Source organism: Chlorocebus sabaeus, chromosome 15 (genome assembly GCF_047675955.1).
Source record: "Chlorocebus sabaeus isolate Y175 chromosome 15, mChlSab1.0.hap1, whole genome shotgun sequence".
Lineage (NCBI taxonomy): Eukaryota > Metazoa > Chordata > Mammalia > Primates > Cercopithecidae > Chlorocebus > Chlorocebus sabaeus.
In genome coordinates this window covers 48,032,764-48,055,805 of record NC_132918.1, presented here as the reverse complement: position 1 = coordinate 48,055,805, position 23,042 = coordinate 48,032,764, and the positions used below count along the sequence as shown (strand labels likewise).

At 35.1% G+C, this 23,042-nt stretch overlaps 1 protein-coding gene across 4 annotated transcripts in view; it reads left to right on the top strand.

Moving 5' to 3' along the window:
- U2SURP (U2 snRNP associated SURP domain containing) overlaps nt 1-23,042 on the top strand; it is a 53,925-nt gene that overhangs the window by 7,848 nt on the left and 23,035 nt on the right. For 2 of the 4 annotated variants that reach the window (XM_008008836.3, XM_038002754.2), the window contains exons 2-16: nt 1,595-1,639; nt 3,316-3,447; nt 5,393-5,491; nt 7,307-7,421; nt 7,864-7,997; nt 11,009-11,076; nt 11,639-11,733; nt 12,380-12,415; nt 12,503-12,585; nt 13,553-13,718; nt 13,909-14,120; nt 15,031-15,074; nt 18,192-18,296; nt 19,386-19,452; nt 19,531-19,694. In XM_008008836.3, the coding sequence (XP_008007027.3) occupies nt 1,595-1,639; nt 3,316-3,447; nt 5,393-5,491; nt 7,307-7,421; nt 7,864-7,997; nt 11,009-11,076; nt 11,639-11,733; nt 12,380-12,415; nt 12,503-12,585; nt 13,553-13,718; nt 13,909-14,120; nt 15,031-15,074; nt 18,192-18,296; nt 19,386-19,452; nt 19,531-19,694 (1,565 nt within the window). The remainder of the gene's footprint in view (nt 1-1,594; nt 1,640-3,315; nt 3,448-5,392; nt 5,492-7,306; nt 7,422-7,863; nt 7,998-11,008; nt 11,077-11,638; nt 11,734-12,379; nt 12,416-12,502; nt 12,586-13,552; nt 13,719-13,908; nt 14,121-15,030; nt 15,075-18,191; nt 18,297-19,385; nt 19,453-19,530; nt 19,695-23,042) is intronic. The other 2 variants (XM_008008835.3, XM_038002755.2) reach the window with 2 other exon arrangements.

Genomic DNA, 23,042 nt, shown 5'->3' with positions numbered 1-23,042 from the left:
GGGAGGCGGAGGCTGCAGTGAGCCAAGGTCCCGCCACTATATTCCAGAGTGAGACTCTGTCTGAAGGAAAAAAAAGAACAAAAGAAAGAATGAGATGGGAGGCGTCCCAGTGCTTGGTTGTCCTGGGCTGATTTTTGCCTATGCTAATGTGCAATACAGTGGAGTTCAGAGGAGTAAATTGATTCAGTGCAAACTTCTTACCAGCTGTTCTTAGCCTTATGTTTGGACAACATAAATAATACTGTATGGATCTATATTAATCTTCCTGGTTTGCTCTTTTTAAAATAACATACGAATCTTCAGTTTTCTCTTAAAATATTTTGTCTTGAGCTTTATATGACATCTGGACTGGGAGTTGGGGTCAGGTGAGATATTTGTGATCTCAATATTCTTGATTTCATTTGAACACTTAACACTTAAATATATAAATAAAAACAAGTAAAATTTCACTACCCTATACCCTCAAAAATAAAAACAACTCAGTGACAGTTATATTTTGGATCCCCAAGTAAAAATTCTTGGAGAATTTCAGAAGGATAGCGTATATTTAGTTAATAGCCTTGCAACTTGTCATCTCTGTGTTTACATGCGTAGTGAAAACAAATTATTGCATACCATGTATAATCTGATCAGTTAAGAAAAATTGAAGTTTTAACAGTTGACATTGCTGGAAGATAACATATGAACTCTTTCTCGTGCCACCAGGCAGCCTGTGACATGCTATAGAGTCATCTCCCTTAAAATGAGTTGTAAATGGTGCTGTATTGAAATTTGATAATATTTTCTTGAACTTTCTGCAGAATTTGTACCTTTTTTTTTTTTTTTTTTTTTTTTTTGAGATGGAGTCTCGCTCTGACACCCAGGCTGGAGTGCAGTGGCACAATCTCAGCTCACTGCAAGCTCCGCCTCCTGGGTTCATGCCATTCTCCTGCCTCAGCATCCCAAGTAGCTGGGACTACAGGTGCCTGCCACCACGCCCAGCTAATTTTTTGTATTTTTTAAGTAGAGACGTGGTTTAACCATGTTAGCCAGGATGATCTCGATCTCCTGACCTGGTGATCCACCCACCTCGGCCTCCCAAAGTGCTGGGATTACAGGTGTGAGCCACCATGCCCGGCCAGAATTTGTACCTTTTAATAGACAGCAAGCATTTATATGTGGATTTCTTTATGTGGCTTTGGGTGGTTAGAGAAAGGAAGAGAGTTTTTGTACTGTGAACCAAGAAGTTGCCGGGCAGTACTGTGGCAGTAAATGATGCATCTATGATTAGGAAGAGCTTTTGCCTAAAACTTCTGTTGTATAGATGATGGTTAGGTTCCCAGTGTATACTATAAAGAGGTAATTGTGCCTCATATATATCCCACTAGTGTTTATGTTATATTTTTGGAAATATGCAGGCTGAATTTTAAAGAAATGACTTACACGTTTACTTTGTATCATCATCTTTTCCTAAGTCAGAGACTGCCTTTGCTCAGTTTAATTAACTGAGGAGAAATTGCCAGAAGTTAGGAAATACTAAGTTTGTATAACATGAGAGACATAGATTGTTAGTGTAAGACTTTTTAAAATTATTTTTTATTTTTAATACTTGTAGACGAGATCATCAGATGTTCATTCATCTGGATCTTCAGATGCACATGTGAGTATAAAAGGCAATCTTTGTCTTTTTTCCTTTAAAATTTAATTTCTCCTCATATGTTTCCCTACATCAATGATTTTACTTCACAAATAAGTACAATTATATTGTGTGTGCTTTTTTTCTTTTTACTCTTTTTTTCTAGGTGCCTTCCTTTTTTTTATGTTCTACTTGCATAAGTTAGCCCTCTCAAGCCATCTTAGAAACCTAGTATGTATATTTTCTTATGATTTTTATCGTGTAAAAATCTGTACATACATACGTATGTGTACTTACACTTTGACTATGGGAATGCATTATACACATGCTTTTCTTACTGCACACAACATGTGTTGGAAATCCCTGCAGGTAAACTGTTATAACTCTAATCTGTTTTTTCTTAAGGCATCATAATGTTCTATGGTGGGGAGGTGCAGTTGTTTGTTATTTGTTTGTTGATGGGCATATATTTTTTGTTAAAAGCTTTTGAGTAACATTTTGGATAGATAATACTGCAGTAAGTATTTTTTTATATATGTTATTACAGCAGTGTTCAAAGTGTAGTCTGAAGACCCCTGGGAGTCAGAAGATCCCTGGGAGTCACTGAGAATCTCTGAGAAGGGTCTGTGAATTCAAAACTATTTTGTAATAATACTAAGGCGTTATTTATGCCTTTTTCACCATTTTGGCACTTGCACTAATGCAAATATAGCTGGAGGTGCAAAAGCATTCGGTGGGTAAACTGTTGGCACTTCAGCACAAATCAAGGCAGTGACACCAGAATATACGTGTAGTCATTATATTCTTCCCCAGCAGGCACAATAATTTCACTTGAGAAACCAGCATAATTAGAAATAATTTTTACTGCTTGGTGAAGCAGTAAAAATTACTACTATTTTACTACTTCATCAAGCAGTAAAAATCTACCATTGTCTTGATCTTTTGTATAGTTTGTCTTAATATTCTATGTGATAAGAAGTATGTATAACACTTATGCTTACCAAAATGTGATGTGTGTTTGAGTTGAGAAATGAAACTAGTTGCTTTTTTCATGAAACACCAGTTTTACTTGGGAGTGACTGACAGGCAAACTATGGTGAGTCAGACTTGGGGATTTTGGCAGACATTTTCTTGAAAATGAAGGTAATGAACCTGTTACTTCAAGGAAAACAACTGTTACCAATATAAAATTCAAGCTTGTGAGTTAGAGTTATTGAAAACGTCCCCTGTTCTTAAGAACTCTTTTACGCCGGGTGCAGTGACTCACACCTGTAATCCCAGCACTTTGGGAGGCTGAGGCGGGCGGATCACCAGGTCAGGAGATCGAGAACATCATGGCTAACACGGTGAAACCACGTCTCTACTAAAAATACAAAAAAATTAGCCGGGTGTGGTGGCAGGCGCCTATAGTCCCAGCTACTTGGGAGGCTGAGGCAGGAGAATGGTGTGAACCTGGGAGGTGGAGCTTGCAGTGAGCCGAGATCGTGCCACTGCACTCCAGTCTGGGCCACAGAGCCAGACTCCATCTCAAAAAAACAAAAAGAATTCTTTTGATGAAATCAATGGTGATATTAAGGGATGTGATATTTTGATAATGTACAATGAAATTTGTGAATATCTGACATGGCTTATTTCTAGTTTTCAGTGCTGTATATGTATGTATGTGTGGTTTGTTTTTTCTCGTTTTGCTTTTCCTGAAGATGGATGCATCTGGACCCTCAGATAGTGATATGCCAAGTCGGACACGACCTAAGAGCCCAAGAAAACATAATTATAGGAATGAAAGTGCCCGTGAAAGCCTTTGTGATTCTCCTCATCAGAATCTCTCAAGAGTGAGTATAGATAAGATAAGGTAAAGATAAGAAAGGATAGTTAATGGTGTTAATCTGTCCTTGATTGAATTTAGTGGTTGAATATTTGGTTTTGTATGTGTTTCATCTTATTCTATTTGAAAATAGCATTCTTTTTGTATTTGGGATAACAGTAAACCCGTTTATGTAGGGACATCCTTTTAGCTCAAATGTGAGATATATTTCATTTTAGAGTTTTAAATTTTATTCAAAAAGAAAAGTGGTGTTTGGATTTAAAATGGTTAATTGTCAAGTTTATCTTTCCCCACTTATATCAAAAATTTATTGAACCAAGTACCAAATATCAGTTACTGGAAATGCACAGATCATTGAAACACTATTCTTGTTTCCAGAGAGCTTGTAGTCTCACTTTGGAAAGCAAACAGGAGCAGGTGCTATTCCCTCTAATAAGTGCAGTGCCCAGGCTAATACAGGAACACAGAGAAGGAACTTCCTCACTTTTAGATCTGTAAAGTGCTCTCAGGCTCTTCTAGAATTTAATTCTATGTCAAGTAATTTTTTCTTGTGGTTAAATTTGTAGCATAACACAGTCATCACCAGCCAGTATTAAACACTGACAACAAATTATTTTTCTTGTTTAATATTTCTAGGTGTAAATATATTTTTACTTTGCCTAGATTTATTTTACAAGAACCCATTTTAAAATACCCTGTTTTTAGTTACAAATTTTTTTCATTTCTGCAAAAATTCTGTAAACAAACTTTTGAATGATTGCTTGTATTGTTTATTTGAATAAATACTCTATAGTTTCCTTAGCCATATATCTCTTGGGTGTCTGAATTTAGCTCTTAGGGTATAAGTAAAATTTGAGCATGGTGATTTTTCCTTGGGTTTCATTTAATTCATATATAATTTTGCCACTTGTTTAAACTTTTGAAGTTGAAACCAGAGAGACTGAATGATGGCAAAATGATTTTCTATTTTGAGAAAATGTATTTTGAATCTGCTCCTGAAACCCAATATTGACTTTTAGGTTATAAACTGCTTTATTTTTCTCAAAGGGATTTTAATTAACTTTAAAATAGTTACCAGCAATGTTACTCTTCTATTCTGCATCTCCCAAAGGCAAGCCTATTTAATGACTAGGGAATTTAAAGTCTTAATTTTGTAATTGGTTAGCTTCTCATTTTAGTAGAGAGACCTTTGGATTTCAGTATTTTAGGTTGTATTTAATAAACATTTCCTACCTTTTAAGTTTATAAATCAAATGAGTAACTGATTGAACAAAAAGGTCTACAGACAGTATATTCAGGCTATATTTCAGAAGGAAGTTGCTTCTAAGTTGCATAAATGAAGACTTCATTAAAATACTGTTTTCTTATATTTAAAATTGATATAGTTTTACTTGAGCTGAAACCTTAAATATTGTAGGTGATATTTTAATCCCAGCAAAGAATGAAATTACGTTCATAGATATCAGTATTAAGAAGAATGAGGTAATTTACCAAATTATAAAAAAGTTATTTATAATATGTAAAATGAGGGTTGTAGATGGTAAATTCCTGCCCTGGGACCATGGAAATGTTTGCCTCCCTTTGCCTACTTCAGGATCTATTTTCTGTCATTGCAACTTTTTCCCAGAAACATCTGTACTTTCCCTCCTCAAATGCTTTTATTCTTGTTCTAAGCATTAGTGTCTGTCTCTTCTATTTTTACCTTTTTTTTAAACATGCCTTTTGCATGTTTTTGACCTAGAGCTAGTGAATGAAGACATTCTTTGATGAATACTTAACGTCAGAGTCAGGTAAGATAGGCACCTGACGTGTAGAGTAGCCCCAGCTTTTCTTTACAATGAAATTTTTTAAAATGGCAATCTATTCTGAAGACTTAGTTATCAGTTGATGTGTATTAAAGTTTTAGATAGCACTAAGAATGTATATGTAAAGGTATGCTTTTTATTTCTTAGCCTCTTCTGGAAAACAAACTTAAAGCATTCAGTATTGGAAAAATGAGTACAGCTAAACGAACTTTAAGTAAAAAGGAACAGGAAGAATTAAAGAAAAAGGTAATGTTGAAAATGTATTTTGAATTATCCTTGGAAATGAATGTGTCTAAGTGTATTAGAGGAATGTTTCCTGAATGTTCTTAACCTCTAGGATATTCTCAGCTCCACCTCTGAGTCAAATCTGTAATACAACATATATTCCTAGGAGTCGAGCTTCTATCCTTGTTCCCTCACCCTGTTTCTTTTTTCTTTGTTATAGTTTTGGCTATTTTCTAATCTTCTTTTTGTATAAGTAAAGTGTGTGCGTGTGCACATTGTACCCATTCCCCTTAGATTAATGATAGTATGCTTTATACAGTACACTTTTTTCCAACTTGCTTTTGTAACTTAACATTATATCTCAGAAATTACCTCAAGTATATAGAAATACTCCTTATTCTTTTGCTATGGCTGTGTAGATATGCAATCATTTATTCAACTAAAATTCTGCGGGCATTTATGTTTTCTTCTTTTGTCATTACAAATAATGCTGTGAGGGATAATGTTATGCATATGTTTGGGTTTTTTGCTAGTATTATCTTTGGGATACATTCTTATAGGTGAGATTTGGGATATGTTCTTATAAGTGAGATTACTGGGTTGAATGGTAAATGCATAAATGTAGTTTTTCTGTATTTGTCATTGTCAAATTGCTCTCTGTAGGGGCAGTGACATTTTGCACACCTGTCAGTAGTGTATGAATGAATGTTTCTTCATAGCACTGCCAGTAGAGGAGTTTTGCCAGTCTCCTGCATGAAAAATGGTATCTCGGTGTAGTTTTACATTTGGATTTCTCTCATTATGAGTAAAGTTTAACAGTTTTTCTTGTGTTTGTTTCTGTGAACTGTCTGCTCATTTTTTTCTATAAGTTGTATTAACACTTTGTTATACAAGGTACAATTTTTTTTTCTCACTTTGTTGATTGTCTTTTTATTTTGCTGCTGGTGTTTTTCTCTATGCAGAAACTATTGTTGTGCAGTCAGATCAGTGTTTCCCTATGATTTCTGGTTTTTCAGTTTTTTCCATTATCAGCTTATAAGAGAATTTCCTCATGTTTTCCTCTACTACTGTATGGTTTCGTTTTTAAGAATATTAAATCAGATTATTTTGTAGTTTATTCTGGTATGTGGTGTCAAGAATAGATTCATTTTTGTCTTTCTTCAAATAATATATTCAGTTATCCTAGTGTCATTTATTGAAAAGTTTTATTTCCCGTTGATTTGAGATGCTGCTTTTATCGAACACTAAATTTCCACATGCTATTTGATTTTATTCTGTATTTTCTGTTATATTCTGTTGGCCTTCTGTTCATAGATGTTTTGGGAACATTTAGAATAATTGAAACTATCAAATTTCTTCTGAGCTTTCTTTATATCAAGATTCTTCTGAGCTTTCTTTTCTTTAATGCCACTTGTCGGTAGATATTGCTGCTTCAACTTCTAATACACATGTTTTTGGTGATTTGAAAAATATTTATATTCACTGAATTAAATCATCATGCCTTGGAAACTTGGTAAACGTTAGTAGCAAAATACGTTTTCATATAGTCAATTGTCATGCAGTTTGATGCTTGAGTAGTCTCTAGACAAATTTACTAGTTAATCTGTACTTAGGGGTTCTTTTCTAGTTCTACAAATTGCCGGTAGAGGAGCAAAGCCTCTCTTGGTTTCATTAATTAATATTTAATATCTACTAAAGATTAGATGTTATTAATTGTTGGGACTGCTTAACCTGGGAAGGGAGGGTTTTCCTCCATCTTATTCCTTGATGAATTTAGCCCTGTGTACATTAACAATTTTTGTATTGCGTGATATTAATATTTTCATGTGTATTTAGGAGGATGAAAAGGCAGCTGCTGAGATATATGAGGAGTTTCTTGCTGCTTTTGAAGGAAGTGATGGTAATAAGGTGAAAACATTTGTGCGAGGGGGTGTTGTTAATGCAGCTAAAGGTAAGTTTATAAGTGTAACTGCTAATAAAGTATAACTGTATTACAGTTTTTGAGCAGACTCCATCTTGGTTGAATGACTGCAGATAGATAATTATGGAAGGAAGTTTGGTTGCTTTTGAATTTTACATTTTCTGTTGGCACCCTCTAGTGGTTATATTAGCAGAATAAATGGCCAAGTGTCAATTAATGAGATACTGAAGACAGATTTTAAACATGTTTAGTCCCTTTCAAGTTTTAAGACAGCAGAGCACTTGTCACAGATTTTAATGTGTGTCGTAGTTTTGCTACAAAATGATTAAATTAGCATTATTGAGGTGATACTTGAATTTCAAATTTGTTAATAGTGATACATTTTAATGCTAAAGGCATTTTACTAATTTTTACTTGTTTTTAATAAAGAAAATGCGAAATTAGTTTTGAAACTTAGTATTTTAAATTTCAGAAGAACATGAAACAGATGAAAAAAGAGGTAAAATCTATAAGCCATCTTCAAGATTTGCAGATCAAAAAAATCCTCCAAATCAGTCTTCCAATGAAAGACCACCATCTCTTCTTGTGATAGAAACCAAAAAACCTGTAAGTCATACTTAAGTAATTGACCATTTATGTTCAGAGATGACACTGCCAGTGATACTTCCACTGTAAGCAAGACTTTGGCTTTTTTTCATTTTTGGCGGGGGCAGGAGTGGTAGATGTTAAGTTTTGATGCTTTCTAACCCAGTAATTTACTTAGATGAGAGATAATGAATTAGGACACATAGATGATATTCTTTTTATGCTCTTTGAGCAGTGAACATTTGCTATTTATGCTTATCATATATTGCAAGTCAAAAATTTACTATAATGCAAGTCAAAAATTGACTATATTTGACTTGCAATGGGGTTGTCTTTTTAAACATTTATGAACTGAGGTATTTAAATTATTAGTATGTGTAGTGTCTGTTTCCTAGAACATTTTTAGAACATTTTGAGAATTACTGTCAGAATTAGTGACACTTAAAATATTCTCAGTGTTAGAAAAAAAATTCTTTTTCTTTGAGAGTTTGGTTTTTATGGGAGATGGCAGACAGATGTGGGTCATGTCATTTGGAGCCACATGTGGTGAACAATTGTGATTGCATTGAATAGTAAGCCTGGGTTTTTTTGTTTGGCTTAAAAAATGTCTCTAAAAGCAATGAAAAAAAAATCCAGCTTTATTGAGATACAATTCACATACAATACAATAAGATTTACCTTTTTTTTTTTTTTTTTTTTTTTTTTTGGGAGACGGTCTCACTGTTGCCCAGGCTAGACTGCAGTAGTGTGATTACAGCTCCTGCAGCCTTAACCTCCTAGGCTTGGGTGGTCCTCCCACCTCAGCCTCCTGAGTAGCCGGGACTACAGGCAATGTAGTCCCATGCCCAGCTAATTTTTTGGTATTTTTTGTGAAAACGGATTTTCACCATTTTGCCCAGGCTGTTCTCAAACATCCAGACTCAAGCGATTTGCCCACCTTGGCCTCGCAAAGTGCTGGGATTACAGATGCCTGGCTAAAATTTATCCCTTTAAAGTATACAGTTGACTAGGTGCAGTGGCTCGTGCCTGTAATCCTAGCACTTTGGGAAGCTGAGGCTGGAGGATTGCTTGAGCCCAGGAGTTTGAGACCAGCCTGGGCAACATAGCAAGACTCCCATCTATAAAAAAAAAAAAAAACAACTTAAATGAAGTGTACAATTGAGTGACTTTAAGTATATTCAAAGTTGTGCAACAGTCACCACTCTGATTTCAGAACATTTTTATCAACCTGAAAAGAAATCCCTACCCATTATCAGTCACTCCCATTTTTCTTTTTTTCCCTATTAACTTCAGTCCCTGACAACCTACTAATCTACTTTCTGTCTCTTGATTTGTTTATTCTGGACATTTTGCATGGATGGTATCATACAACATTTGGTCTTTTGTATCTGGCTTCATTACTTAGCATAATGTTTCAAGGTTCATCTTTGTTGTGGCGTGTATCAGTACTTCATTCCTTTTTGTGGTTGAATAATACTCCATTTTATAGACATACCATATATTGTTTATCTGTGCATTATTTAGTAGATGGACATTTGGTTTGTTTCCGCTTTTCTGCTGTTAGAAATAATGCTGCTGTAAACATTCATGTGTGGGCTTTTTTTGTGTGAACTTACGTTTTCAGTTCTCTTGGCTACATGTATATACACACACGGAGAAGTGGAATTGCTGGGTCACATGGTAACTATGTTTAGCCTTTTGAGAAACTGCCAGTTTTTCGAAAGTGGTTGTACCACTTTACAGTCCCACCAGTAATGTTTGAGGGTTCCAGTTTTCTCACGTCGTACACTGACACTTTGAGACCAGCCTGACCAACATGGAGAAACACCGTCTCTACTAAAAATACAAAATTAGCCGGGCTTGGTGGTGCATGCCTGTAATCCCAGCTACTCCGGAGGCTGAGGCAGGAGAACCGCTTGAACTCGGGAGGTGGAGGTTGCGGTGAGCCAAGATCACGGCATAGCACTCCAGCCTGGGCAACAAGAGCGAAACTCCATCTCAAAAACAAACAAACAAACAAACACAAAACTGTTTTGTTTGAAAAGTTTATTTTAGTCATTTAGTGTGTGTGAAGTTGTACTTCATTGTGGTCTTGATTTGCACTTACTTGATGATATTGAGCATCTTTTCATGTGTTTATTGTCCATTTATAGGTTTCTTTTGGAGAAATGTCCTTTCAAATACTTGGCCCACTTTTTAATTGGGTTATTTGTATTTTTGTTGTTGAATTGTAAGAGTATTTTACATCTTCTTGAGTCAAGGTTCTTATCAGCTATATGATTTGGGAATGTTTTCTGTTCTCTGGGTTGTCTTTGCATTTTCTTGATGGAAGCATGGAGGTTTTAAACTTTAATGGAGTCCATTTTATTAGTTTTTTCTTTTGTTACTTACGCTTTTGGTGTCATATCTAAGAAACCATCACCTAATTCAAGATTATGAAGATTCCTGTGTTTTTCTCCCAAAAGTTTTATAGTTTTAGCTCTTAACATTTAGGTCCATGAACCATTTTGAGTTTATTTTGTACGTTTAGTATATGGTGTAAAGTAGAAGTCCAACTTCGTTTTTCTGCATGTGGATATTCAGTTGTCCAAGCACCATTTGTTGAAAATATTATTCTTCCCTATTAAATTATGTTGGCACTTCTAAAAGAAAGATTCCAAAAGTAGATTAAGAAGCAGTTTTAAAAGAGGATTCCAAAGATGTTACTTATTGTTCCAGTAATTCACGTCCTCCAAAGGTGATTGTTTTGAAGAGTGCGTATTTTTAGCAGTTACTTTCCATGGCAGTTCAGTTACTTCATGTTCATTAATTTCCCTGACTACTGGTTGTCATTTTAATTGTCTAATTGTATTAATAATTTGTTATTTTGGAGGAAGGGGAAGGGAAGTTAAATGATAAGAAAAGCATTCTTTTTAATTTAATTAATTAGAACATACAATTTGTACTGAAATGATGTAAAAAGGCTCTTATTATTGAATCATTAGATTTGCTTAACCTTTTGTTTGAAGTATAACTTGTCATATCCTTTATAGCCACTTAAAAAAGGAGAGAAAGAAAAGAAAAAAAGCAATTTGGAACTCTTCAAAGAAGAATTAAAGCAGTAAGTTTTATAGTGTGGAGAATAACTATCATAGGTATATTGAGCTGATACATAAACAGATGCAAGTATAAAGAATATACTGTACCAGTTAGTTATTACTAACCACTTTGTTATGAGATTGTTTTAGATATTATAATATTTGGTGGGGTATCTTTGAAAATAAATTAGCATTTAGTCCAGCACCTGGGTTGCTTGCATTATGAATATTCAGTTCAATTGATTTATTTAATGTCCAGAGTCCTGTTTGCAGTGGAAACAGTATACTCACTGGGGTGGGAGTGAGGGGCAGCCAGACTTAACAAGAAACAAATTCAGTGGTTTTAATGTTGAAGTTCTTCCTCACCTTTAAAGTAGGCTTTGTGTTCCATTGCTAGTATGATTTATTAGAAATTTGCTCGTGGTTTTATTATAGCTGAGGGACTCGCTAATCTTGGTTCTCAGTACCAGTATTTAATTACAGATATTTCTAGTTATTTGATGATAGTAATTTGATAAGCGCTATTCTTAAATGTGAAGGAACAAATTTTGGCTCATTATAAGTGATTGTAAATATTTTCAACAGAATTCAAGAGGAACGTGATGAGAGACATAAAACAAAAGGCAGATTAAGTCGATTTGAACCTCCTCAGTCAGATTCTGATGGTCAGCGTCGTTCTAGTAAGTGGCATTTATTTTAATGTGTATGTTTGTGATCAATTACAGTAGTTCCCACCTTATCCATGGGGGGTTACATTCCAAGGCTCACCAGTGGGTGTCTGAAACCATGGATATATACTATCCTTTTCCTTACACATTCATAGCTGTGGTAAACATTAATTTGTAAATTAGGCATACTAAGAGATTAACAACAATAAGTAATAGAACAATTATAACAATATTCTGAAATAAAAGTGCAATCCCAACACTTTGGGAGGCCGAGGCGAACGGATTACCTAAGGTCGAGAGTTTGAGACCAGCCTGGCCAACATGGTGAAACCCCGTCTCTACTAAAAATACAAATATAGCCAGGCGTGGTGGTGCATGCCTGTAATCCCAGCTACTCAGGAGGCTGAGGCAGGAGAATTGCTTGAACCTGGGAGGCAGAGGTTGCAGTGAGCTGAGATCATGCCATTGCACTCCAGCCTGGGTGACAGAGCAACAGTCTGTCTCAAAAAAAAAAGAAAAAGAAAAAGTTATGTGAATGTGGTCTCTTTTTGTCTCTCAGAAATTGTTATTGTAACAAACTGGGAGAAACAAAGGCGAGAGTAAGGGGGGACTACTGTATTATAAAAACTAATAATTGTTCTCTTTTCTCCCCTTTAAGTGGACGCACCTTCAAGAAGAAATAGATCATCTGGTGGTAATACAGTTTTTTGCTCTTTTAATTGATAAATTTTCCAAACTTTGTATTTTGCAGGTTATAATTCTTTTTTTCTTTCTGCCCTAGTTCTTGATGATTACGCACCTGGCTCACATGATGTAGGAGATCCAAGCACTACTAATTTATACCTTGGAAACATTAATCCACAGGTAATATTAAGTAAGATGAATGTTGAGTGATATGCTTTATGTTTTTGGAAGAAAGCTACTTTGTCAGTCAAAAAAAATCAGGATTCTGAAGCTGACAAATCTGATGGAATTTGATAGTCTTTAGAATTGTCTTGTAAACTTGAGACTTACTGGTGTGGCCCAAATTGTTTTGCGACATATTCTCGTTTTCTCTTTCAGTAACTAGATTGAACTCTGAATTTGAAATGTTTTACTATGTGCTAGTTTTATTATTAAATCAGGGTATGACCATTGATGAATAATAGTATTTTTGAGACTATCCACTTCTGATGCGTACTTGTTTCCTTGTGGAGTCCCTTTTTCTTCTCATAGTAGCAAACTACTGTTTTGGTTTGTCTTTTACATTTTAATTCTTTTCCTACATTGATGCTGTTAAATTATGTTATGGCGAATGTAGTAGCAGTAGTATATAATATACCGTTATTAAAAATTATATTTTGCATATTTACTGTTAACTGTTTTCTCTGCATTTGATTACATGGGTAGTTGATTATTAGAAGGAGAACAGATGATTAGATCCTTTTTTTCTTCATTGTCAATAAATATTTCCTCCTCAATTTAAATGTACTAACCACGCCTGCTTGAAAAATGTTACTAAATGCCTAAACAAACCATCACTATAAAACATCTATCTTAGATCTAGGACCTTAAAGCAAAGGAAGATAGGGAGTAAAAGTGATTTTGATTTCTCTATCCGCTGAACTTGCCCACCCTGGCATCTTAAATAAACCAGAATATTTATAGTATGAAATGATGTATGAATGCCCCACGTGGGATTTTACTTGTGTAGCGTTCCTGGTACTTGAATGGAAAATTGAAGCATGTTGCTATGTTGCTTTTCATTTTGTAAAAAACTACTTTGTTTTCTGAAAATAATTTTTTCTTTTCCCTTTTTTGCATAATAAAAATCTCCTACCCTTTTTAATAGATGAATGAAGAAATGCTGTGCCAAGAATTTGGACGATTTGGACCGTTAGCCAGTGTGAAAATCATGTGGCCTAGAACTGATGAAGAAAGAGCCAGAGAGAGAAATTGTGGCTTTGTGGCCTTTATGAATAGAAGAGATGCTGAAAGAGCTTTAAAAAATTTGAATGGTAAGAATGTTTTTATTACCCATTTATACAATTCAGATATTTCTTTGGTTTGGAAAAGGATTTATAAAAACTAGGAAGGATTGGACCTGAAATGGAGAGGTTAAAATGAAAATTATTTCAACTCACCAGAAAGATTTTATTTGGAAACTTTTGAGAGTTAACAAAGTGACCTTTCGTTTCTTTCTTATAGGAAAAATGATTATGTCTTTTGAAATGAAGTTAGGTTGGGGTAAAGCTGTACCTATTCCTCCACATCCAATATACATTCCGCCTTCTATGATGGAACATACGCTTCCCCCACCTCCATCCGGACTGCCTTTTAATGCGCAGCCTAGAGAACGGTTAAAAAACCCTAATGCTCCTATGTTACCGCCACCTAAAAACAAAGAGGATTTTGAGAAGGTAATTTTAAAAATGGACATAAGGCCGCATCTAATTTGTAAATACTAAAACTGTGGTAGTATTTCTTTTCAACAATTTTAAAGAAAATGTGTGTGTAATTCTGTTTGGCAACTTTTAAAGAAATAAGTAGATGTGTTCCCTGCCTTAGCCCATGGAAACCCTATATTTGAAATACTGGGTCATGTTTTTATTTGTGGCTACCATTCCTTTTTTGACCACTCGTTAAGTTTTTTTTCCTTTGTCCGGTGTTCTATCCAGATTTGCTTAAGTGTAGTATCTAAATTTACTTTGTTCTGAGAAAGTGATATTTTGTATTTGGTTAAGTGACATTTCAATTAGAAAGACCTCCTAAGTAGTTATTGTTTGGATGGCAGCTAGGTCTAAGGTATTAGAATATTTGAGAAGATTTATGTGGTTCTTAAAAAATAGTTAATCTAGTAAAAGCCAAGGGTGAGTATTTTCTTTTTAGTAAACAAAAACCAACTTAATTTCAAGTTATAAGAATTTGTTGGTTCTATTATGAATTAATTACACTTAAAACGACAGGGCTGGTTTTAAAGGCTTGGGAACAAAGTAGTGAACTGTATGGTCAGAGGCAAACAGTTAATTATTTCACAAATTAAAATCTTTATCTGATAATTCTCAGTGTAGTACCTATTTCAGTGCATTGATGTGCATTCTGGCAGGAATGTTCTGATTCTTTGCATTTAGTGAACATTATTGTTCACTGAACACATCCATTTGCATTTATGTAATTGCTTAGTGTATAATGACTTCAAATGCAGTGATTGCCTGCAAAACTTGTGATTAGTTATGTAGTATTTTCAATGCATATGTATATTTTTGCTTGTTACTTGTTAACAATACTCACATATTCTATGTTTATTATCTGATGTGACTTCATATACAGACTCTGTCGCAAGCCATAGTCAAAGTGGTTATCCCAACAGAAAGGTACATGTTTTTCTTTATTATTACTGATCTAAATATAGACAATATCCCCTTCTGAATTTAAAAAGAAATGGTGTTGAGGAAAAGGTAGTATCTTGACTGAGCAATGGTTCCTTCCCAGTACTTTTTGGGGGGATGTGTGAAATTTAACTAACTTTTGTATACTGTGCAATTTTATGTCAATATCTTTTTTGTTTTTATTGTTATCACTGTAGGGAATGTTTATAGTTTGACTAGTTAGAATGTATTTATTAGCTCTGATTTGGAGTCAGACAATAGACTATTGTCATGGGAAAATAGATGTTTTAAATGTGTCTTAAATTTCAGATAACATTACAGTTTGACTCAATCTGTTGTTATTTTTTTCTTGTTTTCTGAATTATCTGCATTTAATATATAACGTTGGTTTGAGTTCTCCTTACTGATGGCATAGCTTTGTTTTGTTTTGGTTTTTTTTTCTCAATTGATTTTAAGAAGAAATTCCTATTATTGTCATGAACACTGGACATACTCGAAACTTTCTTTTCATGATAACAAAGGTATTTGGAATTCTTTTATTTTCCTTTCTTCCTTTTTTTTCTCTTTCAACACACTGTTAAAGCAGAAGAATTCATGCTGTAGGTATGCTCTTGCTCAGTCAAGCTAAGCCTTTTCCCAAACACAGGAACACAACACTGGTTGAATAATAAATGAACACAAAAGAATACCAAATTCTCTTTGACATTGGCCTTGGTGAGCAACACCAGCTGAACTGTCTGCGGCAGCGGGGGACCAGGAAAACATCATGGGATGGATTGGGAAAGTATACAGTTTTTGACCAGACATTGGTACGATCGACTCCAATAAATGTGGTTTTATTATAACTGAGAGACAATTTTTTGTTTTTTTTTTTGTTTTTTTTTTTGGTTGTTGTTGCCCAGAATAAGATAATTACCATTTTAAAATTAAATAATGCACTTTAAATATATCATCTTTTTGTACTACACTGTTTAATAGAAAAGTCACCATTTTTAAAATAAACACAGTCCTTAAGGAAGAAGAATGTGATTACAGTTCTTTAGTAATCTTGAAATCAAGTTAATAATTAATTGTCAGATTTTGATTTTAAATAATCATGAAACATTTTTTAAAATACTTATAAACTTTTAATTTTATCAGTTACAAGCCTGTTTAAAACTAAGTGGGTTTTTCCCCACTGATAAAAGCATTCACAGGATAGTATTTTTGTAGCATTCAAAAAAAGCACATATCTAGTGGTAGCTTTACATGTATGTGGCTCACCGTATTTCTAAACAATTTTGAGTGTGCGTTTTGCCGGAAGTCTTCACTCACCATTAGGATGAATCCTTTGTTTTTAAACTTGCTAAACAATTTTCCTCTATCTTAAATGCTAAAGTCAAGTTGCTTTTGACTTAATTCACACAAGTTTCTGGGTATATAACATTTGTCCACCTAGTAATTAGTCTTATACATAAAATTTCCCTTAGCTTTAATTTGGCTCATATCAGTGGGGAGTTTTGGAATTGAATCATAACTTGACATTATCTCCCTTCCTTCAAAATAATGTCATTAACCATATGAATGTTGAGGAACTGCGTATTTGCAGAGCAATTACTTCTGTGAAAGAAAAATAATTTTTAAATTTAAAATTAAGCAATGTTTTTAGTTTTTTGTTTTAACAATTTAGGGTTGAATTAGTAGTTTTAAATGCATAATTTCCCCTTCGTAAAGATTTAAACTGTGATACATTTTTTTTTTTACTTCCTTTAGGGTTAAATTTTTTTCACTATGTAGAGATTTCATTTTAAGTAGGTTTGTTTGAAAGCTATGAGAAAACAGTTATAGCCACCATGAGATAGATTATTTTATTGTTTATGTACTCTGAAATAGGGCATTATGGAGCAAAAAAAGTCTGTCTTATTCTATAACTATATATTTATTTACATTCTAGCAGTTATATGAATGTAATTTGAGCTGGGAATGCTAAAGGTGTAATTTAGTGTGTGCCATGTACAAAGAGCCAATATCCTTTTGCTTTTCCCGATTGTTATTTGCCAACTGTGTATGCTGGGGGACCGGTGAAATGAGAAATCAAAAGCAGCTTATAAATAAGCTGAGTCATTTTGAGCCCGACGCCATAATCAATGTCCAAAATTGTGTTTGGAGTCTAATAAAATATCACATGATTTTAGGACCTAGCTTCAGATAAAGACTTCCTATGAGTTCAGTCAATAAAACGACTGTGCTAAAAAATTACTCACATATGTTTATTTTGGTATTTGGAAAGTAATTGTTACAGAAAATGGGAAGGGCATCTCACCATGTGCCCCATTTTGCAATATTTTGGAAAGAGTAGTATAAGGCTTTGGCAACATAATTTCTTCATTGATTTATAGTGTATAGGCATATCAATCTCTCTTGTTTTGGAGGGAAAAAAGATAAGATACAGGCAGAATTATCCATTTCATGAATCGCGAACTAGTTTGAAGTGTGGTCCAAAGGGATGTTGCCTCATTAAAGGTCAGATTTAATAAAAACTCCATCTGGTATGTGTACCAGAAAAACACAAGAGTTGGATGGATTTTTTATTAAATCAGGCCTTAAACTTGTTAGGTAGTTTTGCATTTTTATAAATTATAGTCATGGTTATAACATTTCAGTAGCACCACAGAAGTGCTTGGTTTAGGAATTTTTTTTTTTCTTTTACTGAGATAGTGTGTGAATTTCTATATGGCTGTAATAACATGCAGGCTCAAACTTACTGATTTTATATATCAATATTTGCAACTTTCCAATTAGTTGTGATTTATAATTTAATGTTTTACTTTTGGAAAATAAAATTAAGTGACATTTAGAAAAGTAAATATTACTATGAGGTTATATTGTGGTTTCCTACCCTCCCTCACCTTTCCATCCCCTCCCACTTCCCTACTCCCACTGCCCCACACCCTCTTAAAGCACAAGGCATTAACATATGCTCCAGGTTACTGTTTTGGTATTAAATTTGGTGTTAGTCAGCAGAATAATCATTTTCTGCACAATTATAGTAACTTAGGTCAAGTGTAGTTTTATATAGTGGTAGGTCTGAATCCATTTTCTTTAACTGTGTTGTTGTTGTAGGAATTTGCTCGCCCTGATACATCGAATGATAGAGTTTGTTGTACGTGAAGGGCCAATGTTTGAAGCTATGATTATGAACAGAGAAATCAACAATCCTATGTTCAGGTGTGCATTTTTTAAAAATTGTGTTGAAATATATGTAACATAAGATTTCCCGTTTTAGCCATTTTTAAGTATACAGTTCATTGTCATTAAGTACATTCACATTGTTGTACAACCATCACCACCATCCGTCTCCAGAACTTTTTTCATCTTCCAAAATGAAACTCTACCTGTGAAACAGTAACTTCTCAGTCTTCTGGCCCCTTAGCCCCGGCAACTGCCGTTCTATTTTCTGTCTCTTAGTCATTTGATTACTCTAGGTAAACTCATATGAGTATAATCATATAATATTTACCCTTTTGTGACTGGCTTATTTCATTTAGCATAATGTCCTCAGGATTCATCCGTATTATAGCATGTATCGGGATTTCTTTTTTTAAGGCCAAATAATATTCCATTGTTTGTATTTGCCGTATTTTATCTTCAGGCATGCAGCTTAAAACTACTTTTAATTTATTAGAATTAAAAATATTTCCAAGAATAAAGTTCTAAAAGTATGGGATTAGTTCTGCAATGGGATGGGAAGGCAGTTTTAGTAATCAGAGTAGAATGTATTGAGGCCAATTTTCCATTAGATTTTGATTTGGTTAATTAAATAGTATTGTTTTTAGCATTCTCTAGGAGGAAAATACATTTCATTATGCTTTTCAGTGAAGGAATCATAAGTGAGATACAGTTGAACAAATGAGTTTTAAAATAAATTGCTTATCCTCTGAATTGTTACAGAATTCTAAAACACTAGTTTAACACTTAAATAGTATAAAATCACTGCTTTTGTAATTATATATTGGGAAAATCTCTCCATTGCCAGACACAGTATCTGCCATGTAAGTGTTCAGTAAAAACGATCATAAGACTCAGCATGATGCATGCCTTCTGATTATGAATGTCAGTCACTAAGGCAGTTTTGTACTGGAGTAAGGGAATGGGGACAGGTAGTGGATGGCAGTGGGTGAGGTTCTCTTTAGGGATCTTTATTTTTGTTTTATTTTGAACTAAATAGGCAAATAATACTTCTCATTTATTTATATTTAATTGAAGATAGCTCTTTGTTGAAGAATATGATGTTTAATGTTTGTTTGTTTTGTTTAGGTTCTTATTTGAAAACCAGACACCAGCCCATGTTTACTATAGGTGGAAGCTTTATTCTATTCTGCAGGCAAGTAGAATCAATTACTTTGTTAATTTTGACTCTGAGTAATTAGACCTTTATAATAACTCTCTAAATGGTTGTTAGGGAGATTCTCCAACTAAATGGCGGACGGAAGATTTTCGTATGTTCAAAAATGGATCTTTTTGGAGGCCACCACCATTAAATCCATACTTGCATGGAATGTCAGAAGAGCAAGAAACAGAAGCTTTTGTAGAGGAACCTAGTAAAAAGGGAGCACTTAAGGAAGAGTAAGATATTTTTCCTTTCTATTATATATTCAGAAAAGTCACTGTAATGGTTGCTTTAATTAATGGTCTTATTAAGATGTTAACCCTAAAATAAATTTTTTTTCACTTGTGAATGTTTAAAATAGTAACATCTTTCATCATGTGCTTTATAATTTTAAACATCTTAACAAGTATAGGTATGTATTCTATTGTCCTTGACTTTTCTCCTAGTAAAATTAGTGATGATCTCTTAAACATGGTTGACTTCTTTCTTTAGCATTGGAGTACTTCACATTCTTACAGAAATTATTGGGGGATTCCTAGAATTCTTGATTCTCTGAATGCAGCATAAAGAGGAAAAACTATTATGTGGCTAGTGGGATCGTATCGTGGCTATGCAAAGCCACTTCATGGTAACTTGCACACTTCATTTGCATTGTGTGGTGAGCTGTGACATGGCCACCATGGAAGTATGTGTTGTTATTAGTCTCACTTAGCAATTGTACAGTGCAACTAGCTGGTTGAAGAAGCAGAAACATATTAAATGTTCAGAGGACATCCTATATACCTCATGGGAAAAAAATTGGCTAAAAGCATTTTTAGAATATATAATTAAATACAGACATATGTAGTTTTATCGTGCTTTGACTTACTGTGCTCTGCAGATAGAGTGTTTTTTATTAATTGAAAGTTTGTGGCAACCCTACATCAAACCAGTCTGTTGTCATTTTTCGAACAGCATGTGCTTGCTTCGTGTCTCTGTCACATTTTCATAATTCTCACAATAGCTCAAACTTTTTCATTGTTATATCTGTTGTGGTGATCAGTGATCTTTGATTGTTTTGGGGCACTACAAACTGTGGTCTTATAAGAAGATGAACTTAATCAAAAAATGTGTGTTCTGACTGCTCCAGTGACTAGCTGTTTTCCCATCTTTCCCTCCCTTTAGGCCTCCCTATTTCTTGAGACATAACACTATTGCAATTAGGCCAGTTAATAATCCCACAATGGCCTCTTGAGTATTCAAGTGAAAGGAAGAGTCTTAACTTCTCTCACATTGAATCAAAAGCTAGAATGATTAAGCTTAATTAGGAAGGCATGTCAAAAGATGAGGTAGGCTGAAAGCCAGGCCTCTTGCCCGAAACAGTGAGCCAAGTTATGAATGCAAAGGAAGAGTTTTTAAAGGAAATTGAAAGTGCTACTCCAATGAACACATGAATGATAAGGAAGCAAAACAGCCTTATTACTGATAGAAAGTTTTGGTGGTCTGGATAGAAGATCACACCAGCCAGAGCATTCCCTTATGCCAAAGCCTAATCCTGAGCAAGGCCCACTCTCTGCAATTCTGTGGACACAGAGGTGAGGAAGCTCCAGAAGATAAATTTTGAAACTAGCAGTGATTGGTTCATGAGCTTTAAGGAAAGAATCCATTTTCATACTATAAAAGTTCAAGGTGAAGCAGCAAGTGCTGATGTAGATGCTGTAGCAAATTATCCAGAAGATCTGAGGTCATTGATGAAGGTGGCTACACTAAATCACATTTTCAGTGTAGACAAAACAGCCTTTTATTGTAAGAAAATGTAATTTAGCACTTTTATAGCTAGAGAGGGGAAGTCACTGCCTGGGTTAAAAGCTTCAGAGGACAGGCTGACTCTCTTACTAGGGGCTAATGCAGCTAGTGACTTTAAGTTGAAGCCAGTGCTCATTTACCATTCTTTTTTTTTTTTTGAGACGGAGTCTCGCTCTGTCGCCCAGGCTGGAGTGCAGTGGCCGTATCTCGGCTCACTGCAAGCTCCGCCTCCCGGGTTCACGCCATTCTCCTGCCTCAGCCTCCCGAGTAGCTGGGACTACAGGCGCCCACCACCTCGCCCGGCTAGTTTTTTGTATTTTTTTAGTAGAGACGGGGTTTCACCGTGTTAGCCAGAATGGTCTTGATCTCCTGACCTTGTGATCCGCCCGTCTCGGCCTCCCAAAGTGCTGGGATTACAGGCTTGAGCCACCGTGCCCGGCTGCTCATTTACCATTCTAAAAATCCTAGGACCATTAAGAATTATGCTAAATCAGCTCTGCCTGTGCTCTATAAATGGAACAACAAAGCCTGGATGACAGCATATCTGTTTACAGCATGGTTTACTGAATATTTTAAGCCCACTATTGAGACCTGCTCAATAAAATGATGTTTTTCAAAATATTACTGCCCATTGACAATGTACCTGATCACTGAAGATCTCTGATGGAGATGTACAAAGAGATTAAGTTGTTTTCATGCTTGTTAACACATTATCCATTCTGTATCCCCTTGTTCAAGGAGTAATTTTGACCTTTTAGTCTTATTATTTAAGAAATATATTTCATAAGGCTGTGGCTGCCATAAATAGTGATTCCTCCAATGGGTCTGGGAAAAAGTCAGTTAGAAAGCTTGCGGAAAGCATTTACCATTCCAAGTGCCATTGAGAACATTTGTGGGCCAGGTGTGGTGGCTCACATCTGTAATCCCAACACTATGGAAGGCCGAGGCAAGAGGATAGCTTGAGGCCAGGAGTTCAAGACCAGTCTGAGCAATATATTGAGACCCCATCTCTATTAAAAAGAAATGAAAAAAAAATCAGTTTCAGTTTTTTTGTGTATAAAATAAAATCAGCATCAACAGGAGCTTGGAAGAAGTTAGTCCCTCATGGATGACTTTGAGGGATTTAAGACTTTAGTGGAGGAAGTAACTCCAGATATGGTAGAAATAGCAAGGGAACTAGAATTAAAAGTAGAGCTCAAAGATGGAACTCAATTGCTGTGGTCTCATGATAAAACTTTAATAAATGAGGAGTTGCTTCTTAGGGATGAGCAAATTAAGCAGTTTCTTGAGATGGAATCTACTTCTGATGAAGAAGCTGTGAACACTGTTGAAATGAAAAGATTTAGAATATGCGTACACTTAGTTGATAAAGCAGTGCAGGGTTTGAGAGGATATTGACTACAGTTTGGAAAGACATTCTCCTCTGGCTAAAATGTTAACAAACAACATCTTGTGCTGCAAAGAAATCCCCTGTGATGAGTCAGTTGATGCGGCAAACTTCATTGTTGTTTAAGAAATTGCTGCATCCGCCGGGCGCGGTGGCTCACGCCTGTAATCCCAGCACTTTGGGAGGCCGAGGCGGGCGGATCACAAGGTCAGGAGATCGAGACCATGGTGAAACCCCGTCTCTACTAAAAAATAGAAAAAAATTAGCCGGCCGCAGTGGCGGGCGCCTGTAGTCCCAGCTACTCGGGAGGCTGAGGCAGGAGAATGGCGTGAACCCGGGAGGCGGAGCTTGCAGTGAGCCGAGATCGCGCCACTGCACTCCAGCCTGGGCGACAGAGCGAGACTCCGTCTCA